The sequence below is a fragment of the Siphateles boraxobius genome, unplaced genomic scaffold (genome assembly GCF_051911475.1).
Source record: "Siphateles boraxobius isolate OS27281-9 unplaced genomic scaffold, OSU_SipBor_1 26, whole genome shotgun sequence".
Taxonomy (NCBI): Eukaryota; Metazoa; Chordata; class Actinopteri; order Cypriniformes; family Leuciscidae; genus Siphateles; species Siphateles boraxobius.
Genome location: NW_027508876.1, coordinates 19234514 through 19258352, shown reverse-complemented (window position 1 = coordinate 19258352; position 23839 = coordinate 19234514). Strand labels below are relative to the sequence as shown.

The following is a 23839-nucleotide window of genomic DNA, read 5'->3' as shown; positions in this document are numbered from 1 at the left end:
TCTCCAGCTTCTCTGAGAAAAGACTGAATTAATCTCACCTGTCCTATAGATTTTCAAGAGATCTCAACAATGTCTCAAACTGCTCAAATTGATATTTCAAAATTATCTCTCAAATTTCTTATTGAATTCTAGTATTCATATAGATTGACTCTTTCTGTATGACTGCAGTCTCATTTACGCCATTTTTATTTCTCCTGAGGAATTTTAGGAGAAACATCTGAGACAAAATTGATATTTCACAGAATTATAACTGAGATCAATGAATGAGTGTTCTTTTTTATTAATTGCTGACTTTTTGGTAACACTTTATTTTACAGTCCTGTTCCCCATATGAACTTATTACAATAACTACTAACCCTGAACCTAACCTTAACCCATGTAGTTACCTTATATTAAGCAGTACTTTCTTAGGTACACTGCAAGTACACGTAAGTGCACTTTACTGTAAAATAAAGTGCAACCGACTTTTATATTAATTTATTAACTTCCTATATTTTGCATTGATAATATTTAAGCTGCATAGGATAATTCACATTGGTATCTTTTTCTCACTCCTAAGTATCACCAAAGCTCAGTTTCCCCTCATTAAGCTACTCTCCTCTTTTAAGGATAACAAGGGTGGGAAAACTTCGGCATTTACCGCAATAAGCTTGTTTATTCATGAATCATAATCTGATTGATGAAGTAGAGGGAATACACTGGAGCACTGCAGAACATCGGGCTCTTGTGTAGGTCAAGTCAGTCGCGCGGGATGGGTGTGTCGATGAGCGTCACGGAAGCTCCAGCGGCAGTGGGAAATGAATAAATCCCAGCCCGCGGTCATAATGGGCAAGAGTTAACTGGAATTCATGCATCGTGCTCCTGCTTCAAGAGTTCATTCTCTGGACAGTACCGAAGTTGATTGCAGTCCACTCCATGTGAAAGCAGAGTTTGAGGAGTTTGTTATTGTAAGGTGAATTGATTCTCTGGAGTAGGCCTATTGGAGCTGCAGTGTTTCCTTCATAGGTGTTCATCTCCAAGCAAAGGACCTCAAGCAAGACCAAGAGAATGTTCGATATATTATTTGTGATGATCTTTGGACTGTCAGGGCGTGTTCTAACTAAAGGTAAGTTTTTTTTAAATCCGTTTTCATTCGTATTCATATTAAACCTTTAAGCCATACATTTATTTTTCACGTTGTTCAAATATGCACGTTATTTCATATTTCACTAAAGCGAAAGGATGAAGAAAAGGAATGCGCGTGGATGTGAGCGTGTGCATTCCTCAGTACCAGCGCATCATTATTGCTGTTTCATGATACCTTGCCAGAAGAAATCCATGCATGTAACTTGTTCGAGTTTTTTTTCTTTCGTTTTTTTATTTATTCGTGCCTAACTGAAAATTATGCGTACTAGGCCTACGGCAAAAGAGAAAAATCACGCGCTAAATCAAATGCGCTATAGCGATTTGTTCTTAGGCTTCTCCACGACTATGGCAAGCCGATTTAACATTTAGGCTATAACTTAAAACAAAACAAAAAAACTATTTTTGTCATGTAGCGTTTTTTTATTACTAGTAATTAATCCAACTCCTATCCGACTTGTATCTGTACAATTAAGTAGCATAATAACTAGGCCTACTGTCCCAGCTAACAATTTTTGGTTCCCAGAACGTTCTCGGAACGTTAGATTTTGGTTCCCAGAACGTTCTCAGAACGTTAGTGTTTGGTTCTCAGAACGTTATTTTTTATGGTTTGTTTTTGGTTAGCCAGGAAAGTTTTCTTAACGTTTTCAGAACGTTAGTTTTTGGTTCCCAGAATGTTCTCAGAATGTTAGTTTTTGGTTCTCAGAAAGTTAGTTTTTGGTTCCCAGAACGTTCGATTTTGGTTCCCAGAACGTTCTCGGAACGTTAGTTTTTGTTACCCAGAACGTTCTCGGAACGTTAGTTTTTGGTTCCGAGAACGTTAGTTTTTGTTTCCCAGAACGTTATTTTTTATGGTTTGTTTTTAGTAAGCCAGTAGAGTTTTCTTTACGTTCAACAACAATTCATCTTTTTTTTTTTACTTTAATAAAATACAACCGTAAATCTATATGAATAATCAACCTGTACAGTCCATGTTTTTGTCGATTCATTGTTTAATTGTTGATTAAAAACACACAAAAAACACATCATAGGCTATGCATCACATTCAAAACATGCGCAAAAGGCGATACGAAAACTAACTAAGAATACACTTTTATTAGTAGTCTAATTGTAGATCCTGCACTTGAAAGCCTCTTCCATCTTCACCCCAGTCATCTGTAACAGATGCCAGCGAGCAGCGAGGTGAAAATTAGCGATAGATGCCATATACACAAAGTAGCCTATATAAAATAGATGCGGTTAACATTAACTGCAAAGAGCAATAGATTATTTACGCTGAAAGATTTTTTTGCAACAAAAAACAAACTTTCTATTTTATTGGAACGATATGTTTTTGGGAAACAGACCGTAATATTAAGATCCGTTTTTATGCAATCTTATGATGCTTTTGGGAAACGCTGTCCATGTAGCCTTCAGTATGTGTTAGTCATAGTAGTATTTCTAATACTAAAATGTAATTAATGTTGCTAATATCTATGCATTTTTCTTCTTTAAAGGCACAAAGAAAAGAGCAAAGCACTATTATTTTTTTATTCAGATTACAGTCGAGCATTAATAGGATGCAATAACATGGCGTGTAAATTCTTATAAAAATATTAAATTGATGCCTTTATTGGTACAATTACACCTACCTGATACATAATGATAATACTTTTGCATCAGTTCCACTAGTAATTTCAAAATGCATTTAAATTCTTCATTGCAGGTGCACAAATCCTATTCTACAAATTACCAAACTCATAGGGTCATATTTTTGTTGATAAACAGTAACATTTTGGCCAATTATGCACATTTCTTGGTGTATAATTTTGTGAATCATCTATACTGTTTGGCTATTCTCATGTGGTCACACTTCACTTTTTATTCACAGTCACATATGCTCAAACCCCCTGTGTGGCCGCGCCTTAAATGTCAGCATACATTTATTACTTTGTGATTTGAAAAAAAGAAAAGTATTTGTGCACCTCCAATGAAGAATTTGAAAAGCTGTAACTGCAGTGTTTTTTGTGAAAGAGAAAAAAGTTTGAAACTTCTATAAAAAAAAAAAAAACTTTCTCTCTGTGACTTTAAATGTACTGATGTCTGACTACTTTACACCTACAGATTCCACTTTCACAGGTGCTCAGTTTTGCTATAATAAAACCTATACAGAACATGGTAGTAATCAGCCATCCGTGCAAAAGCAGAGGTCGGTGTGGTGTACAGATACATCTGTCCAGGCCAACATCTCACGCCTTGATGCCTTCCGCTGTGGATCCCAGAAAACCTGCAATACAAACATAGTACAGTTCAAAATCTCATCTGGTATCACAAATTATCATTCCAGGTTCAATTTAAAATTAGGGTTAGGTTAAATGCTCAATATTAGGGCTGTACAATATTGAAAACCTTACATAAAATATTTTGTTTATCTGCTGCTATATATATTGCGATATAAAAACAAATTTCAAGAGATTATTTATTTAGAGGAGTGAATCTGCTTGAAAATTATAAACAAATTACAAGAATGGATAAATTCAATAGAAGAAAAATACAATTGAAATAAGCAGTGCATGATGTTTTTTAGGAAAATCTAACTTATCAGGTACGGAAATTGAATTATCGAATGTAAAAAGTCTTCACTGAGGTACAGCCTCTCCCTACTCTTACAAAATTACAAACAACCAGCCTGAAAAACACTTGTATGAAGACTGTTTAAAACACCCCTCCTAATCCTCAAAGAATTTGCAAGACAATGTCTATAATAAATAGTGTGTGTAATTTCTTCAGTACCGTCAGCAGAACCGATAACATCTGAGCTTATCGATACTGCGGTCTTCCTTAATTTGGCCCCAGGGCCCGTTTAATGTTTAATACTGGGTTTCGATACCCATCCCTACATATGTGTGAGTTCATATGGATGAAGGCCTGTTGTGTTCTGTCTCTTGATTTGTGATAGTGGCAGCTATTGTGAAACTCACCTTCGTCATGTACTGAGTGTGGATGGCATCAAGATCTTGTCCTGAAGAATCATAGGGTCAAATGATATCTCATCTGGTAACAAGAGCATAGCCATAACTTTAAAAACTCTAATGATATCTTTACCCCCTGATATTGTATTGCGGATATACATTCAAACATTTTAAAAGGCTAAGAGTATGAGCCATGAGTAAGCTGGCCAGATATCTGTGAAAAATAACTTGCGTGCCCAAAGTTGTCGACCCCCTGAATTCAGCATTTGAAAGTAAAAAGAATTTTAGTATTTATCAGTAAAAAATATATATAAAATACCTTTGAGTTGGACAGTATGGTGTCTGTCTCATTGGCCAACATAATTAAAAACACACCTAGAGAATATATATATATATATATACCAATGACCATGATATCCTGTTATCATAATAGTTAAATGAATTATTATAACTACCATTATAACATTATATTTGCTGCCGATTATTTAGCTGATTATTTAGCCTACAGGCTTCTCAAGGACAATGTCAGTGAAAAAATCTGGGGTTAATGAGTTTAAAGTGTGAGACTTCATTCAAAATTATAAATCCTACAGACCCACAACTATTGAACAGTATGTTTGAGGTTTTGCTTACTAGTCGAGTTCATAGCCGTGGAGGTTGTCTTGGACAGGTGGTGCAGAAGGCCATCAGCATGATCTTCTAGAAAATAACATGCAATGTGTCACAGAGCCAACAATGTTAACATGTAATAAACCCTTTGTTCTATTGTAAATTCTAAGGAAGCAAGCTAGAGCAGAGATGAAATGCAGAAAAGATAAAGAATATATATATATATATAACATCTTAAGGTAATATATTGTGCAATAAATGCATATGAAATTATTATCATGATTAAACAATAATTCCCCCTTTGTTGTGGAGGTTTTTTTCTGTCCCTCCTGAAATCACTTATTATCAATCTATGTAAGTGATGTCATTAACAGTAACTTACGTTACAGTGAATTATTTCAGGTTAAATAAATTAGCGTACTTCCAATCACCCATTGACAAATTACCAGCAAAACAAAACTATCAAAAACTGTTATCAACACAAAAATGTGGTTAAAACCCAAACTTATGTAAAACAAGAGCTCAATTGTAACGTAAGTTAAACTTAACTTAACGTTAGCTCTTCTGAAAACGGTTGAGATGCTAACGGACTTTTTCGAAGACACAAAACCATTTCTATAAAGTAAATATTCAACAGAAGTGTACAATTACACGTAAGAAAGATCTCAGGAACGTTTGTATGTATTATTTGTGTGATTTTGGTAACTAAACTTACCTGAAAGCAGTGAAAACAACAGTGAGAGACGCTTGTTTTGCTGTTTGCCAGTTGATGAGGTTTCCTCGTTTCCATGGTTTCCATCTGCTCGCGCGCGCTCCTGTCTTTGAATGCGACTCAATGTTTACGCGCACGTACGCCCATTGAAACCATAGAACACGTCAAAAGGCACGCGGCATTTAAATAAACATCTAGAATTAGGAGGACGTACTGACGACGTTGTGGGTTGGTAATTTGATGGTAATGAAATTACGAGCATGCGACGTTGTAGTTACGTTATCAATTGGTAAAGTCATGACGTGACCAAAAAGTACGAATACATTACGTAACTGTTACGTCGTGTGTTAGCTGGGAGAGAGGGAGTTTTGCTGCTTGTCATTCGCAGTGGTCCCGCGCCATTTCCATGGCAACTCTGCGCTGCTCCAGTGTTTGAAAGCGACTCGAAAGTTCACGCGCACGGCCATTGATTAAACCACGTCAAAAGCATGCATTGCAGCATTTACAAATATAAATATCTAGAATTAGAACATTACTTAAAAAAAATCTTATAAATATTAAATTATGAATTTTAAACTAATTTTGGAGATCTATGACCCGTTCTATAATAGTTTAACAAATATGAAACTAATGTAGGCAGCCATTAAATAAGCACATTTAGTTTCATATTTGTTAAACTATTATAATGTTATTTTTTTCCATTTTTGTTAAACTATTATAATGCTATTTTATTTCCATCTGCTGATTATGAAAATTGAACAGCATGATGAGCAATATATCGGGAGACATGATGGGTCAGACATGATTTTGACCACTTCATTAAGTTTTGTTTTGTGGAAAGCCTTTCTTTAAAGTGAATTTCGTTTTGTATAAATTGTATCTTAATTTTAATCAAATTTTCATCAACCAATTGTCTGGATGTAATAAATAAGAATCAAACATATAGCAGACAATATTATCATGACATGGAGGCGCGGGCGCGATTGCATTGCGTGAACTGAAGAGCACATCTCATCATAAATTAACCGAAACTCAGGTATGCCTCACAGACATGAGGAACTATAGAATGCTTGAAATGTCTTTTAAACAAAACAATTCAAAACGAAAATAAATAGGCTATGTAATCCATTATGTGCATTTCTATATGCCGCCCCAGAAAATAAGCGCATTATTGATGCACAAGTCATTGTAGCATTTATTGCATGATCACATTATGGAAGGTTCTGGGAACAAAACAATAACTTTAAAAATAATCATTAGGCAACGTTCTTTATAAGTTGTTTTGAGGTTATTCAAAAAATAACCTTCCAACAACGTTCTGAGAACGTTGTTTTCTGGTTGCAAAACAATAACTTAAAAATAACCATTAGGGAACGTTCTTTATAAGTTGTTTTGATGTTATTCAAAAATAACCTTCCAGCAACGTTCTGGGAACGTTGTTTTATGGTTGCAAAACAATAACTTAAAAATAACCATTAGGGAACGTTCTTTATAAGTTATTTTTGGGTTATTTAAAAGTAACCACCCTGCATCGTTCTGGGAACGTTGTTTTATGGTTACATAAAAATAAAACCTAAAAACAACGTTCCCCTAACGTTAGTATTTGGTTCCCAAAAAAATAACCAAACGGGAACCAAAAACTAACGTTAGGGGAACGTTATGTGTTAGCTGGGGTATAACCGACTAGTCTGAATTGAATAGTTGATATCTGAAACTCACCCAATTAGTAATTATATATATATATATATATATATATATATATATATATATATATATCTGGGATGGGCAACTCTGGTCCTCGAGGGCCACTGTCCTGCAGAGTTTAGCTCCAACCCTGACAAAAATTATTTTTAGTAATCCTGAAAACATTGATTAGCTTGTTCCGGTGTGTTTAATTAGGGTTGGAGCTAAACTCTAAACAATTTGTAATATATAGGCTTTTACATATTGTTTCAAGAAAAATTGTCACTGTATTGTGAAGTAGTATCTAATGATTTGGTAATAATATCTAATGAACTATAGCTAAATTGAAAGGTTGTAATTATTGGATTAAAATCAGAATGAGCTTTATTCCCAAGTATGCTTATAAACACAAGGAATTTATTCTAGCTTCTTAAAGCTTTTAGTGCAAAGAAAAGCAAGAAGCTACAGATAATAAATGTTTAAAAAAAGATAAAAAAGGCATATAGAAATAGACAAAATAATGTAATGTGCACAATAGACGAATATTTACAAGATAACATTAGGTAGCCTACAATAATGTTGTAAAGTATCATTACTACTACTAACGAAATAATAGCCTGGTTTCACAGACATGTCAAATTAAACCAGGATTAAACATTAGTTCAATTAGGATATTTAAGTAGTAGGCTATTATAAATGTGCCTTAGAAAAAAAAAACATTAAGTGTGCATCTTGAGACAAAACAATGGCACTGACATATTTTAAGATATGTTAGTGGATGTTGCTTTCAGTTAAAACATCTCAAACTTGCATTTTAGTCCGGGACTATCTTAAACCTTGTCAGTGAATCCGGGGGAATAAGTAGCTAGTGCTACTAATATACACATTAGTTAATTTTAAGAAATAAATGCTTAGCAGGCCTGCCATAACAGGACAAGTTGTTTTGATAGGACATACCTCTCTGCTGTTACTTGGCATCCGTCTTCAATGTTTGGCCCCGGTTGAATCAGAGAGGGCGTTATTTCCTGAGCCTGATGACTTTGTGAAATGGAAGTTCTAATATAAATGACTTCGGGGTCATGACCACCGTGAGGCAGGAACCAGCGCTAATCAGGTATAGCTAAAACAGACCCACGGGGAGGAAGCAGAGGGTGAAGCGATGTACTGTCCGCATGCATGCACTGCGCCGTTATTAGTGCTTTATTGGTCAACAACTCACCACAGGATTGAAAACTGAACTTGATGATTAATGGCTAAACATGTGTTTTAAGCATACCCTTTCTACGCGCTTAAAAACATATAGCCTATGTTTTAGCCACCTTTCAATTTATAACCTTTCAATTTAGCCACAAGCCTATAGGCTATACGGTTAGGCTATATGGCAGATATTTTGGCCAAATTAAATAGAATAGGCTGTTGGATTTTAGAACGATTCCTAAAATGCACTAATAAAAACAAGTTCGCTAAAAAATTAACTAAACTAAATCGCTATTAAAATGGAATAAAATAATTAATTCACGTAATAATAAAGGCTATAGATAATATATAGCCTAATAATAAGATATTTATATTTATAGCCTATGGGGTAGGCTATTTTTCGTTGTTCAAAATTAAAGGTTCTACATTGCAACACCTTATATAGGCTTAGGGGCTTTATTATCCAGGACCATTTTTATGTAGCCTATTGAATTGTTTCTAAAGAACTAAAGAAAAGAAATGTCAGTGTAACTTCCAATGCTTTAGATTAGCTAGCCCAAATGACATAGACTTCACATTTTAATTATTCAACAGTTTCCCAATGTGTAGTTTTACAAGCAATTTTACAAAGTCTTTATAGATTTCGTTAAAAAAAAATCTGTTTGTGATAGCCTAAGGAGCCACTTAAATAAAAGACTGAAGAATTAAAAGCGCAGAAATTAGCACATAAATGCGTAGCGTGGATAAATTAATTTCCTATGAATTATAATTAAAGTCACTTTCAATTGCATGCAACATACATGCTGTGTTTACGGTCTACATTGACTTAAGTCAATTTGTCATAGTTTGAATTTGCATCCCTGTTCGTGTAACAGTGGCTGTTCTTTCTTAGGCTACTTGCCCCGTCTTTAAACTCTAACCTTTTTACTTTGGTTCATTAGCGCTTATTCAAACATGACGTGTCAGGTTTGTTGAAATTGGCAGGATTTCGTCCTGTCATTAGTGTGCGACGCTCTTGTTTAGGGTTTCTGAAACAGAACCTCAGCGTGTGGACCGGCTGATAACCAGCCTGATAGAATCCCATGCGGGATTCGCTGTGGCGAAAAAAGTGCTTGACTCCTACTTCCTTTTTTCATTGGTCTTACTACAATACCATTTTAATTTATAGACGACGAATGTCCTGCGAATAGCGCGTGAATAATGGAAAGGAAATTATGCTATAACCTGCGTTTTTAAAAGCAATAAACAATGGTGAGAGCGGTCAGTAAAAAGCACGTCTGCATCGAGACCAGATGTTTAGAATCATATTGAATTATGTGCTATCTTAACCCACAATTAAGCGTTTTTTTTCTAAACGACTAAAAAAAGATAGCCTATTAAAAATGCAGTAGGCATGTGAACACTATTTTTGATTTAGCGTATTTGTATTACAAAACCTGTGATTTTGCATATTAAATAGGCTATTAATGTCACAGCATCACGTGGATATAAATCATTTTAAATGTCTGTACAAGTCTTTACGTTCGTTTTATGTTCAGTTGGGCATCCTGACCTTCAATGTCTTATTAATCAGATAAATCAAATAAAATGCATGTTATAGGCTTATGTTTTCATGGCCTACATATATTATGGTTTTAAAAGTCAGAAGTGAAAATTAATCATTTTAAATGAGACAGCGTTGCACTTTCTCAGAATCTGTCTGATACTTTTTTTTAAATAAGAATCTTAGAAAGGATCCATATGCAAAGTTTAAACATGTATTTGGATCGGCATATTGTGAGTCTAGAGAGAAACAGCTGACAGCACTGAAAAAAGAATATAACTCACTAACGCAACATATTGCCGAATTTATTTAATTCATAGGACTAGAGTCAACTACTATTATTATAACGAGCGGTCAAACAGACTTTTGGCTTTAAAAATGGAGGAAGGGGAGTCTTTGTCGTATATTAGTAGTATTCAAACACCCCAGGGGCTGATCACTTACAACCAGCAAGAAATAAATTGCACATTTAAGAAATCTTATTCCACATTATACACCTCAGAAGCAGATCCAAATGATAGCACAATGAGAGAATTTTTAGCCGACCTAAACCTTCCCTCTTTATCTCCGGAGGAAGCTATGGCTATAGGCACTCCTATAACATTAGAGGAGTTGACAAGAGCTCTAAAATTTTTGAAACTGGGCAAGTCCCCAGGTTTAGATGGGCTTCCTCCTGAATTGTTTCAGGAGGTATGGGATCAGGTTGGACCATTGATTCTGGCTTCAATAAATTATGCATGGGATATGCAGTTATGCAGAACATGGGAGGTTTCACAGAGTCCAAAATGCATCTCTAATTACTCTACTTAAAAAAAAAAAGACAAGCCGCCATTTTCCCCCAAGAGCTACTGGCCTATTTCTTTGATATCTTCTGAATTAAAACTTTTTGCAAACGTACTTGTAAATCGAATTGAACACCTGATTGGTAAACTGATTAGTGAGGACCAGACTGCATGGTTTCATCAAGGGCAGACAGGCTTCTGATAATGTCAGACGACTTTTCCACATTCTTAATATCCTTTTCAGCTTAGATGCTGAAAAAACCTTTGACAGGCTTGAATGGAGGTATCTTTGGGCAGTACTTAAGGTATTCAGGTTTGATTGTAATTTTATACAGATGATTAAAACACTATACATCTCAGGCAGTGGTTCAAACAGGGCAGGTTATCTCCAACTCTTTTCCTCTTACTAGAGGGTCTCAGCAAGGCTGTCCACTATCACCAATCTTATTTGCTCTATCCTTAGAAACTTTAGCACAGGCCATAAGACAAAACCCCATGATTGCCCCAATAATTATTAAAGATACAACTCATAAAATTTCCCTATATGCTGATGTCATAATCCTTTATTTTTCTGATATTACTAATTCGCTTCCTCAGATCATGAACCTTTTTTTAGTTTTAGTTCCTTTTCAGGATATAAAATAAATTGTGAAAAGTCCCTACTAGCTCCTTTAAATGATGCAGCAAAGAAGACTCCCCTCCCTGACAGCTTACCTCTCAATTGGCACAACTCAAAATTCACTTACGTCGGTCTATGTATTCTCTATGTATTCCCCCCTGCTTTTCAAATGCCAGCTTTGAGAATTATCTCACACTTAAGAGTAAAATACAGGCAGATTTACAAAGGTGGTCATCTTTGAAATTGACATTACAAGGGAGGATTACATTAGTAAAGATTAATATACTTGGGCGTTAAAATCTTTTATTGTCCATGTTGCCAATCTCTCCCCCTAAAGATAATTTCATAGACCTTCGGAGGATGACTTCTAAATTCATTTGGAATAACAAAAAAACCCTGCATCAAATTTAATGCTCTTAAACGTCCTAAGTCTCTGGGTGGCCTTTCACTGATGGACTTTAAGTTCTACCATTGGTCTTTTCAGTTAAAGTCTTTAAACTCTTGGTTAGATGTTCAACCTTCCCGGGTTCCACAGTGGAAATTAATTGAGGAATCATTGGTTGCTCCTCATAGATTGCAGGATGTGTTATTTTCAGGAATCAAACTTAAGAAAGCTTCTAAAGAATTTGGCCCAGTTATAGCTTATTCAATATCCACATGTCATCTGGTGGAAAAATATGTTAATCATTCATCAAAATTGTGCATACAGTCTCCTATTTGGAACAACTACTACTTATTACGAAACATGAAACCATTCACTTGCTCACTGTGGTCAGATAGAGGTGTTAACACTTCAGATAATATTTATGATGAGTCAGGTTTAAGGACATTACGGGATCTGCAGTCTTGTTATAATCTGCCTGGATTCTCTTGGTTCCTGTATTTACAGCTGAGATCTTCACTTAAAACTTATGGAGTTCCTTGGGACAGACCTTTGAAATCTCATCCCATGGCTCGTTGGTTTGATCCCATGTAGGGAAAAACAGCCAAGGTCTCAATTATTTGCGGTAGTCTTATCTCTGAGAAATGTGGAATTCTTGGTATTTCCCAAATCTGGAACAGGGAGCTTGGAGCAGAGGATCACAGTTTTGATTGGGAATCCATATGGCAAAATGTTTCAGTCTCGTCCAAAAACCCTGCCCACCAGCTGAAACGTTTTAGAATAAAACTTATTCCCTCCCCTGTGTGTGACAAATGTAGCACTGGGGCAATTGGCAGCTTTCTCCATCTATTTTGGGAATGTCCTCCGATTTTCAACTTTTGGATTAAAGTCTCTTCTGTTATATCACAACTTTTGGAACTGACAATTGATCCTGAGCCATGTCTTTTCCTTCTTAACGATGTCTCCTCTGTTGCCTTCAAGTTAAATCAAAAACAGACTTTCTTCTCTGGGTTAACAGCTGCCAAGAAAGCCATAATTAGTTCTTGGTTTCCTCATAATTCGTTGTCAAAACAGCAATATTGTTCGTTTGGAAGGATCCACTGCCTTAATTACTAGAGCAAAGATTAAAACTACTAGGCACTGGAGCCGAATTCATAACAGCCTGATTTCTATTATTAAAACTTAAGTGATCTAATGGTATAGGGGAGTACACCAAGATGTAGATTAAGGCAAATGTGACTGTTTTCCTTTTGTTTTATAGATGCCTTAATCATCTTTATTTCAATAGAACTTTCAATCTGTAAATGGTCTGTCTCTGACATTGTATATAGTTCCAATTACATTTTTTAAATAATTTTAAAAAAAATATTATTATTTTTATTATTCCTTATCTGTATCTGTTTCTATTGTGTATATATTTTTATTTGTTATCATTCATGTCTTCCACACTGAATTAATTTAGAGAGTGTTAATGCTGGTAACCTTACTTGTAAGAAAAACAATAAAGTATTGGGCACAAAAAAATGTATTTGGAAAACGTTAATATAATTAATTATTCTGTAGGTTAATAAAATAAAAGTAAAATACTATTGATGATATTATGAACTCAGTCTACAGCTGATATTTACCTTATATTTATATTTTTACAAACCGTAAAAAGCAAATTGAACTGGATGCATTTGTTTTTTTAATATTAGTAAAAAATTGATTTTTCACACCGCACTGATGTTTTCTGATGTTTTTTTTACATTAAACTCCATTTATATTTGATGTATAAACTTTGCTTTATAAAGATCCTTAAGAACCTCTGAACAATATACAAAAATTGCCCCTCAATAACACCCTTGAAAAGTTGTGCTGTGCTCAGAATCACCTAACTCTATAAGTATTAGCAGGAATCGTGGGTCTGTTTCAGTTTGATCAATGGCATGCATAATGTATGTTGTGTAAGTCCTACATAGGCTATGATTTTTATCACCTGAATGTGGTCAATGTCACTCTTTAAAACCTCACAACATCTTATTCAGCAGCCTCTAACATGCCTTTGTGTTTTCTATCTGAAAGACACAGACACAAAAGGGAGGTTCAGTTCTCCAGTGTTGGATGTTACTGAGAAGCAGCTTATTATAGAAAGAAATCAGACACTTCAGCTAAACTGCAGGTGAGTGATGTGTCAAACAATCTCACGGTCAAAGGAGGATCATGAATCATTTTTATGAGTAGCTTTATGATTAACTGAGGTAATACTGATTTTAGTCAAGAGGAATGTCGAAATAAGCTACTAAGTAAACGTTTAGAGTCAGAATTAACCAATTACAGTGGGGTCCAAAAGCCTGAGAGCACACTGAAGATCTATGATTCATAATTTGAGTTAAACCATGTAATAAACACAACCCTTGGTACAAAAGTTCAGAAGTTCTTATGCACAAGAGTCTCTCAAATCATGTTGGAGAACATGATCATCAGTTTTTACACAAACTTGCTTTTCACGTGATGCTGTCATTAAAACAAAAAAAGATATTTTACTAAAACTAAATACCAAGCCATAAATTCATGTTGACTGATCATTTCCCTCACATTCTATGCATAAAAGTAATGCTTAAATGCTTTTGATAAGTAAACTGTATAATAGAAATATTCTCACCAGTGGTCTCAGACTTTTGGACCCCCATTATATGTTGATCACAGAAACGGTGAAGTCTGATCAGTTAGGTGAAAAGTTCCTTCTATAACCCAAATTTGATGTTTCAGGGGACGGTGGGAGCTCCAGTGGGTTTTGCCATCGGGCGTACCGAAAGTCTACCACGGCACCCAGATAGAGGAGACTCGATGCGGGCGAAAAACTAACCAGTACTGTAGCCGCCTGGCGCTCAGTCCTGCTTTAGCCCAACACACTGGCTCTTACCGCTGCCGGTACCTCCAAAAGCAGCGCAAACAGGCCTCTGTGTATGTCTACATCACAGGTAAGATGCTTCAGGTGAACTCTCAAACCCTTAAAAACCCTCTCTCTCCAGCCACCCTTTAATAGCTTGACCATCTCACTGACCATTTCTGTTGCTTAAAGCCAAACAGGAAGTCTCAGGAAGCAAATAATACCTAAACACCATTTTCTCTCGAAGCAACTTATCTGACTAAGTGAGTGTCTGGCACGTTTTCAAACTGGCATTTTTTTGTTTTTGCTCGAACCGTTGGCTGTCCTCCCTCACTTTTAACTATATTTAAACTATAACTTTCTTTTACGTGCAACCTCAAGGGGACAGAAATAGCCCCAGCTGTTGAAAGGCTCAGCTCTTGGGCAGCCTTTCCCAGGGTACCCGGCCTTATCTATCTCCCTCAGCCCGGCTGTCCGTATCCTGTGCTGCTCTGGGGGGAGGGACACTTGGAGACAAGGATAGAGGATGCGATGTCTTCTTGTGTATGTTTGTTAGGATGCGTGTCTGTGCATGGGAGTGGGCACCTTGAGGGCACTCCAGGGCATAAGAGGCTCGGATCCTCCCTGGTCAGGCATTAAGGAAGGCTAAGGGGTGCCCCAGGTCACTAGGTGCGGCCCCCGGTTAGCCAACAAGGCCCCTGAGGACCATCAATCGCTCTCGCGCCCATGTCTATTTAGCCTCACCCTTCGTCCTTTATATTGAATCAAAGCACGACAAGGAAGCATCCAGCAGTCCTTGGGGTACTTTTGTTAAAATGTTCAGATATTTTTTTTCCGTTCCTTTAATAACAGCAGAGTACCAAACAATGGGGCGAGCAACACCCAAAGCCTTTCATTGCCACAAGAATATTGCAACTGAGGCGAAAGTGCAATCAAGAAAACAACAGTGAGAGAGAGAGCGTGTTTGATAACAAGCGAGCAATCTCTCTGTATTTGTTGCTGACTCTAGATTGTTGTCAGCATCTACTGTTTGTATGTGGTGTCTGTTTGTTCCTGACCTCAGCATTGGTCGTTTCAGATAGCCAGCGGCCGTTTGTGAAGATACAGTCGGAGATCCCAGATGTGGTGTACATGAAGGAGGGAGAGCCGTTGGTCTTCCCCTGCAGAGTCACACACCCAAACACCAATGTCTCGTTGGTCAAGGTGAGTGTCTCAACAGGTCAAACACATTATTTCATTAGACACATCAGCCTTCCCTCTTTCCAATAACACGTAATCTGTCTGTCAGCACTGAACACAACTTGTGAGACAGTCTCAGCCAATCAAAAGATATTTGATGGTAAATATGCAGGATTAATGACCAATGAGATTTGACAATGGGCGGGGCCATCCAGAGAGCTAGAACCCCGGTGCTGTTTTGAACAATTTGGAAAATAGATTTCATGATTTTTTGTTTTGTTTTGGTTAGGACACAGTGTCAGTCCTCTTAAACTTTTCAGTCATCTCATATACACAGGCTTTTCATTTGTCAGTCAACACTGAACACAAAATGTGAGATAATCACAGCCAATCAGAAGATATTTAATGTTTAAGGCAGGATTATTGACCAGTAAGAATTGACAGTGGGTGGGCTGTCCAGAGAAATAGAAATTCAACTGTTTAGAACAAAAAACACATTTATTTAGAAAAGTAGCTTTCAAGAGTTGTAACATGGTTGTTTTGTCAGAATTGGCATATTGTCTAGGGATAGGCATTTTATTAATTGTCCGCTTCACTCAGATTACGTAATCACGCACTGCATATGTTGTTTTTATTACTTACATCACATTTTAACACCGTTGAAATAGTAATTTTAAGATCTTGAGTTATGTTCTATTCTGTTCCGTTTCTCTGTTTGAAAGGTTTTCAAACAGAGCTGTTGCTGCACTGGACTGAATGTCTTAGTGTGATGTGTGATAAATCAGAATCAATCATTGGTGTCAAGTACTGCTGTACTCATGCATTCGTGCCATCCATACTTTTATCTATGGCTTCAATTACCATTCGTGGAGTGCATCCTCTTGTTCTCATTCACAAATAAGACCTTTACTTGTCCTTATCTCACAATCACTTCAGGTTATAAGGGCAAGCATACATCTGTTTGTGCCAGTTCGGATGTAAGTGTGTTTGTGCGGGCATGTGGAGGGGATGTACAGAAGTCTTTTTGGCTCAGCGTGACATGGATACTTTAAACCGATAATCAGAGTGAGCGGCGCCCACAGCTTCCTCTACTTGTTGGCCCTGCACACAGCCAAAAAGATGACGCCGAGACCACCTCACATACTGATGTCTTCCACAGCTGCTGGCACAGACAGCCATTTCAGGAATGAAGCTTTACCTGTAGAAATAGAAAAAATGGTTTGCTGTGCATTTATGAAAAATAATTAGATTTACTACTGCATCTCTGGAGACATAGGATGAGTCCAAATATGGTAACGACTGTCTCGAGAGGGTTTAAAATGGACTTAAGATGTATTTCAGATGAGAAGGGGAAACGGAAAAGAACAAGTTGACCAGTTCCCCTCGAGCTGCCTTTGGCTCCTCACATGCAGGATGGAAACTGTTTTAGGATATGATATGCTAGTGATATGACATCCCTATCCTCCCTCCTTGCTCAAAAAAGCACCACATTTCATTTCTGTTTGTTTATGTCCTGCTGACCCTGCGCACAGATATACAAAAGGCAATCATGCTATAAATACAAGTTCTCTCCACCCTTCTCAAAGTTGGACTGTCACACACTGGTAGAGTGTTTTTTTCCTGAGAGGATTTTGCACTTGGCAACATAACTTTAATCTTGCACCTCTCGCGTAGGGAACAATACATAGGCGGCCGTGCTCTCACTGAAGCTGTGAAAGTGGCCAGCGGGGCCTTTCCAGAAGCTGACCTGAGGGCCTAGCCGTGATGTCTAGATCCTGTAGTAACAGGATGTGAGGAGATGGACTGGAGTCACGTTTTTACATCCTTGCCCTCGCTCTTACGCACTGAACGAAGGGAGGGATGTTAGTAAGAAGTTGGACTGAGGTGGGAATAGGTAGTGAAGGTGAAGGGGGCACAGTATAAAACTTATCAGCTTTGCTCGTGTCTATTAATTAAGAGACATGGTGATGTTTGATCTTATTTTTGCGGAAATTGGCACTAGAAAGTTGCTAACTGTAGCAGTGATATTACTTCCTGCTTATGTGTTCATTACAGTGTTATTTTAGTAATATTTTTATACTATTATAGTATTTATTAACGCAGTTTTAGTCATTTTAGTACTTCAACTAAAAATGTATTTTATTCAGTTGCCAAGGCAACATTTTTATTAATTAATCTAATATTTATATTTTATTTTATTTCAGCTTTATTTCAATCAACGAAAATAATTTTGAATACTTTTAGATTTAGTTAACAGTAACAACACTGGTTCGTACAGTGCTTGGTCTTAAAGTCATAATTTCACCACCAATCAAGCTGTAATTTTGTCAAATGATGCAACATTTTTGAAAATATTATGTAACTGTGTGTATTTAGGATACATGAAATGCTAGCTGTGAAATTCGCCTTAAGACAAAGGTATAGAGCATTTTGTTCCATTTCATTTCCATGTCATTTCCACCACTGTCATTTCTGCCACAGATTGCTGTTACACAATATATAATTTGTGATGTGGCGGAAATGACGATGTTGTGGAAATGCTCATAGAAAAAATACATAATTGTATGTCCACTGTTTGGAAATTTGCATTTTAAAAGAGTTAATTTTCTAAAAGTCGTCAAGGCCATATTGGAAAAAACACTGGTTACTACTCGCCTTGGTAAAGAGCTTACCCAATGCCTTACCTAATGCAGTTGTGCTTCCTAGAAACAAGGTGATTTTAAGAAGCTCACAGTGAAAGGAAAGCATTCACCTGATCCCCTGAGAAAGGGCAGGACACTTCCACAGTGTCACATCTAAGCCTGTAAACATTTCCTCCATTGAACATGGAAGTAAACAAAATCATAACACCGCTCTCTAAGAATTTCTGAAGGACGGTGCACTGTTGAACCCATTAGAGCCCTCGTGTGCGCTGGCTAAATGAGAGTCAAACTGAAAGTGCAAGTCTGTTTTTAAGCACCAATGGAACATTTTAGAGCTTTTCAAAGTGCAAGCAAAACAATATCTGCTGCATCTAAAATAAATGCAAAAGCTGCTGTTGTTTTTAATAAGAATCTTTTCTTACATTTTCAGTTTCCTTTGCGCGTGTTAGCTCCTGATAATAGAAACATCATCTGGAGCAGCAGGCAAGGCTTCACTATCCGTAGTCCAACATTCTTCTACATTGGGCTGTTTTCCTGTGAGACTCTCATCAATGGAGTCAAATACAGCAACAAGTTCTTGACTCACAGGCCAGGTAAGAGCTTAAGGTTTTTTTGATTATCTAATCTGTGAACCAAATTTTGATTTTCAAATAATGTACCGTTTTCCTTCTCTTTGCAGTAAATAAAATCCTGGACGTGTATTTAAACAGCACGAGTTTGCTCCATACGTTACAAGGCGAGATTTTAGCACTGAACTGCACCGTTACAGCTGAATGGAACTCCAGGGTGTCCATTACCTGGACATACCCACAAAAGGTTTGTTTTTACCCATTATGCATTTGTGCTTTATTAAAGGGTTAGTTCGCCATTTAAGACATGAAGTTGTATGGAATCCTTACCAGCACTATAGTGCATACACACTGACCCACTCTGTAGTCACCTCCCTGGTCAGAGTTTTGGCCGCTGGAAGTTTTTCAAGAAAGTACTCCCGGTTAGTTTCCGGGGCCTCAAAACTGTGCGTTTTTACGTGAAAAAATTATTTGCGTTTCAAAGCTTGATTAATTTAACACAAAAAAAAAACACGCCGGTCAAAATTCATACCTCAGTTTTAATCGGCACTATTTTCTTTCCATTTCTATCAATCCGCGCTGCTGTCAACGTCAACAGTGCTCATACCAACAGTGCTCATACACAACGTCAAATACCTTTAAATGCTATTTCTAAAATCCTTATTCTGCAATTGATATAATCAGAATCTATAATATTCTTTTGTGAAATCAGTTTATGTACAGTACAGTAGCATTAGCTCACCTTGATGCATCGCTACTAAATGAAGTAATGTAAATGTACAAGTTTATTTGTATAGTGCTTTTCATAATATATTTTAAAGCAGCTTAACAGAAAATGCTTGTTTCAATTAGCTTGTTTAATATCCCAAATAGAGTCTCCTGCGCTTCAGCTTTTCTTCTTATACATTTCAGAACACATTGAACACAAATTGAACTCAGATATGCCAAGATATCGAAGTCTGCCAAGTTTCAATATTAACTGAAACAGTTTTCATCAAATTCTTCAAAATTAACAATTAACAAAAGTACACTTTTGGCATAGCTGTTAAAAAACAAAACTGCATGCATTTTGCGGAAGAACGTTGTTTTGGTTGAGCTTTGGCTCAGTGTGACTGTGCGGATGAATATGGTTATCCTACTGCTCATAAAACATTCACTATTAGCCTTAAGAGATACAACCAGTTTAGAGGGAAAGGATCTCAAGCTGACTAGCTGAAGACGTTACTGAAGCTTTGCCCATTAATAGACACGGTACTTACTTGAAAATAAATTCCAACACAGCGCTACAACAACCATGATTAAATTACTGTTCATAATTGATAATGCTTTACCAATGAACTCTGTTAGAGAGCTACATATGTAATATGCAATTTATCTGTTCAATAAAATACAATACTCACCTGTTGAGTAATAAAAACGGCATCTCCACGTCGCTTTTACAACGTTTCCAATCCCTCAGTTCTCGTCTCTCTGAAAAGCTAACCCAGTGTTGATTCTTGTTTTCTTACGAGCTCTGTCTCGTACTCTTTTTGCCAGCAGACTCTCCTCTGTTCAGTCGTTATTTCACGTATCAAAGTAGCCGGAGGAGATTTTCTCTATTTACAAATGTGACATATGTACGCAATTTCCTGTGAAAACCATCCTGTCAGTTCACCCCTTAAAATAATAGGCTTACTATAAATAAGGGTAAGACAAAAAATGTTTTGTAAAGAATTGATTGATTGATTGAATTCATTGTTCAAACCATGTTATTTATATTTTTCTAGTTTGGAACAAAATAATTCTTTGACACAGTTTGATTTTGTTTATACTTTAGGCTAATGGATCGGCCACTATCAGCAGACGCATATCAAGGAGCAGAACCAACATGCTGTTCTACAGTGTTCTCACCATCCCCAGCCTGAGCAAAGCAGACAGAGGACTCTACAAATGTCATGTGACAAGTGGTCCATCCAAGCGAGACACAAATACCACGGTTATTGTCTATGGTGAGTTTTAGAATTTTCCTCATGTCCCCACCCCAACTTATTGTGCTTTTTCTCAAATGGATTCTTATTCACTATTTACAGTTTTTACCTCTCAGTCGTCCACATGTATGTTTCTGATTGTCCTATTTTCCTGTCTGTCTGTTCCCAGACCAGCCTTTCATTCGACTCAAGCACAGAAATAGCCCTGTGGTTCAGGCTTTTGCAGGACAGAAATCTTTCCGTCTTACTCCAAAACTAAGGGCTTTCCCTGCACCTGAAGTCATCTGGTACAATTTCCTTTGATCACATTGTTGAGCTGCTAAATGATGTTTGCAAATGTTCACTATTAAAGTGAACAGAAACAACATTTTTGAAAAAAATCTCAACAGCTAAATCTATTGCTTAGGTTGAAAGATGGGATGGTCGCAGCCGAGCGGTGCTCCCGTTACCATGTAGACGGGTTTTCCCTGATTATTCGGGATGTAGCGGAAGAGGATGCAGGAATCTACACCATTCTTACTGGGATCCAGCAGTATGGACTTTTCCAGAACCTCACACTCACATTGGTCGTAAATGGTGAGACTTAAAATAAAGATATCTTTCTTAATGTTATAGGACTGTTTCTTTTCAGATCCATATTCAACAAAACTCCACTACTAACTACTTTGAGCCAAAATTTTAAAGCAAAAAATAAATATGGTAACACTTTATTTTACAGTGTCCTTGTTACATATGTTCCATGTAATTACCATAGTAGTAACAGTAAATTATGCCTAATTACATGCAAATAACCCTCAACCAAATCCTAATCCTAATGACACCTTAAAATAAAGTGTAACCAAATATATAATTCAAATTGATTTAAAATATTCCTATAGTTTTAAAACGTTTTGCTGATTTAAATTGAGATTAAAATGTATTTTATTTTATTTTAATTTGATTTATTAATGGAAACTATGACAATGTGACCTAATATCCTTTTCTCTTCTATCAAAATCTGTTCACAGTGAAGCCACAGATTGGAGAGAAGACAGTTTCCTCTCATCAACCCGGGACAGTCCAGCGAGGCAGCAGACAAGCCCTGCACTGCACCTCTCACGGTGTCCCACCACCACAAATCCAATGGCTCTGGCATCCGTGCCCCCCGAAAGGCCTGTAAGTTCACCATCCACGCAGAAACACAATAATGATTGTCCAATATGTAATAAGGCAGTGATTATGCACATTGAAATCATATATACGCCAATCAAATACACAACCTTATTAGTGTGTGCTAAAGCCCCTCACATAAAAATAAATTATTTACATTTTTAGGAAGGTTTTGGCCTCTGCAAGCCCTCTAAAACCCCATTTTATTTCACACTATCATGTTTTAAAAAGTGAAAGCATTACAGTGAACTTTCTTAATTTGAAAACATTTCCCCAATGACTGACCAATCGTGTCCTTGTTGCCCTTTAGACACAAAGGAGAGGGATACAGTGAAGAATACTGGGTCAGGGCCAAAAATTCAGTCACTGTTAATTTAGTATTTGATGCAGGTGAAAAAACACATCCGAGACAATGTAATTTTGCTAGGTTTGGATTTCCCACACTAGACTAAGTTAGATATCCTCCCCATCATTGCGTAATGTCCTGAAACCATTTTAAATAGTTCAGTTATTTCACACTGTACCTGGTCACATTGTGTTTGATGTGCTTGTTTTAGAATGCATGTACATATGAGTGGAGACATGTGTCTATATTTACACACACACACACACACACACACACACACACACACACACACACACACACACACACACACACACACACACACACACACACACACACACACACACACACACACACACACACACACACACACACACACACACACACACACACACACACACACACACACACACACACACACACACACACACACACTCATGCATGTATGCATGTATGTGTGTGTGTGTGTTTTGTGAATAGAGACATGTTTTGTCTAATTCAGCATGTGTTCAGACAGGGTTTCCTCTTAGCCTGCAGAACAGATGCTTGAGAAGGCCTTTCATGTGTGTCTCTATTCATTTTTGTGTGGATGCAGACGCTCGTGTGTATGTGTTTGTATTTGTGTGAATGTGTGTGCCTGGTACAGTCACAGAACTGAATTTAACTCCCGAGTTGAAAGTGCAGAAAAAAGCACTTCAAAAGAAGCCAGTTCCGTGCTTACAAGCACAATTTGTTAGTTTCTAAATCAAACACTATGATTTAATGAACTTCCTGTGCAGAATGCTGGCTGTTTATTATTGTGATTGCTCAGACGCATCCTGCCATGCCTTCTTCAATGTCTGACACACCACATATCCACCGTTCTCATGAGAAATATTTAGCAAGCATGCCCAGAGGAGATCATCTCACAGAAACACCATTACACATACATTCCTAACTTACTCCCATAGACACACATTGAGGTTTTGGTTACACTTTAAGTAACGTTGCACCTACATGTCAACTACCTCTCATAAGATTAGTAGAGTGTTAATTGACTTTTAGGGGTTAGTAGAATAAGTTTACATGTAATGCAAAGTAACTTAGGAAACTGCAGTCATCAGTGCACTGTAAAGAAAAGTTGAACCTTAAACATCCAAGTTGATTGTACTTAAAATTGTAAGTCTTTTCAACTTAAATTACATTAAATGGCTTAAAAATGAGTTGAATCTTGTAAAAAAAAAGTTTTATTGAAAATTGCTTAACTTATTTGATGAGTTAAAGCAATGTAAATACATATGTTGCATAACTTAATGATCATATAATCTGTAAAAGAAAAAGAAAAAAAAGATATGATCAATAAGTTATGACAACCTATTTTTTACATTTCTTTAACTCATCAAAATAAGTTAAGCAAATTTAAACTGTTTTTTATAAGTTATACAAGATTCAACTAATTTTTAAGTCAGTTTAATGTAAGTTAAGTTGAAATTACTTACATATCCAAGTTGATTGTAGGCTACTTAAAAATTTGAGGCA

General features: G+C 36.7%; 1 protein-coding gene and 1 long non-coding RNA gene across 5 annotated transcripts in view; one reads left to right on the top strand and one right to left on the bottom strand.

The window, feature by feature from the left end:
• The first annotated feature begins 793 nt into the window (after positions 1–793).
• flt1 (fms related receptor tyrosine kinase 1) overlaps positions 794–23839 on the top strand; it is a 39709-nt gene continuing 16663 nt past the window's right edge. For 2 of the 3 annotated variants that reach the window (XM_077244695.1, XM_077244696.1), the window contains exons 1-10: positions 798–1105; positions 13665–13761; positions 14352–14563; positions 15551–15675; positions 18724–18886; positions 18973–19109; positions 20679–20850; positions 20999–21116; positions 21236–21405; positions 21837–21984. In XM_077244695.1, the coding sequence (XP_077100810.1) occupies positions 1048–1105; positions 13665–13761; positions 14352–14563; positions 15551–15675; positions 18724–18886; positions 18973–19109; positions 20679–20850; positions 20999–21116; positions 21236–21405; positions 21837–21984 (1400 nt within the window). In that variant the 5' untranslated portion in view covers positions 798–1047. Of the gene's footprint in view, positions 1106–13664; positions 13762–14351; positions 14564–15550; positions 15676–18723; positions 18887–18972; positions 19110–20678; positions 20851–20998; positions 21117–21235; positions 21406–21836; positions 21985–23839 lie in introns of all 3 variants that reach the window. The other variant, XM_077244694.1, reaches the window with a different exon arrangement.
• Positions 2097–5733, bottom strand: LOC143751494 (uncharacterized). Of its 2 annotated transcripts, XR_013207252.1 has the most exons (5): positions 5398–5733; positions 4707–4772; positions 4393–4448; positions 4083–4123; positions 2097–3388 (listed from the first exon to the last, which is right to left on the bottom strand). It is a non-coding gene; the product is annotated as an uncharacterized LOC143751494 (long non-coding RNA). The 2 variants fall into 2 exon arrangements; XR_013207251.1 differs by lacking the exon at positions 5398–5733 and having other exon boundaries at positions 4707–4808.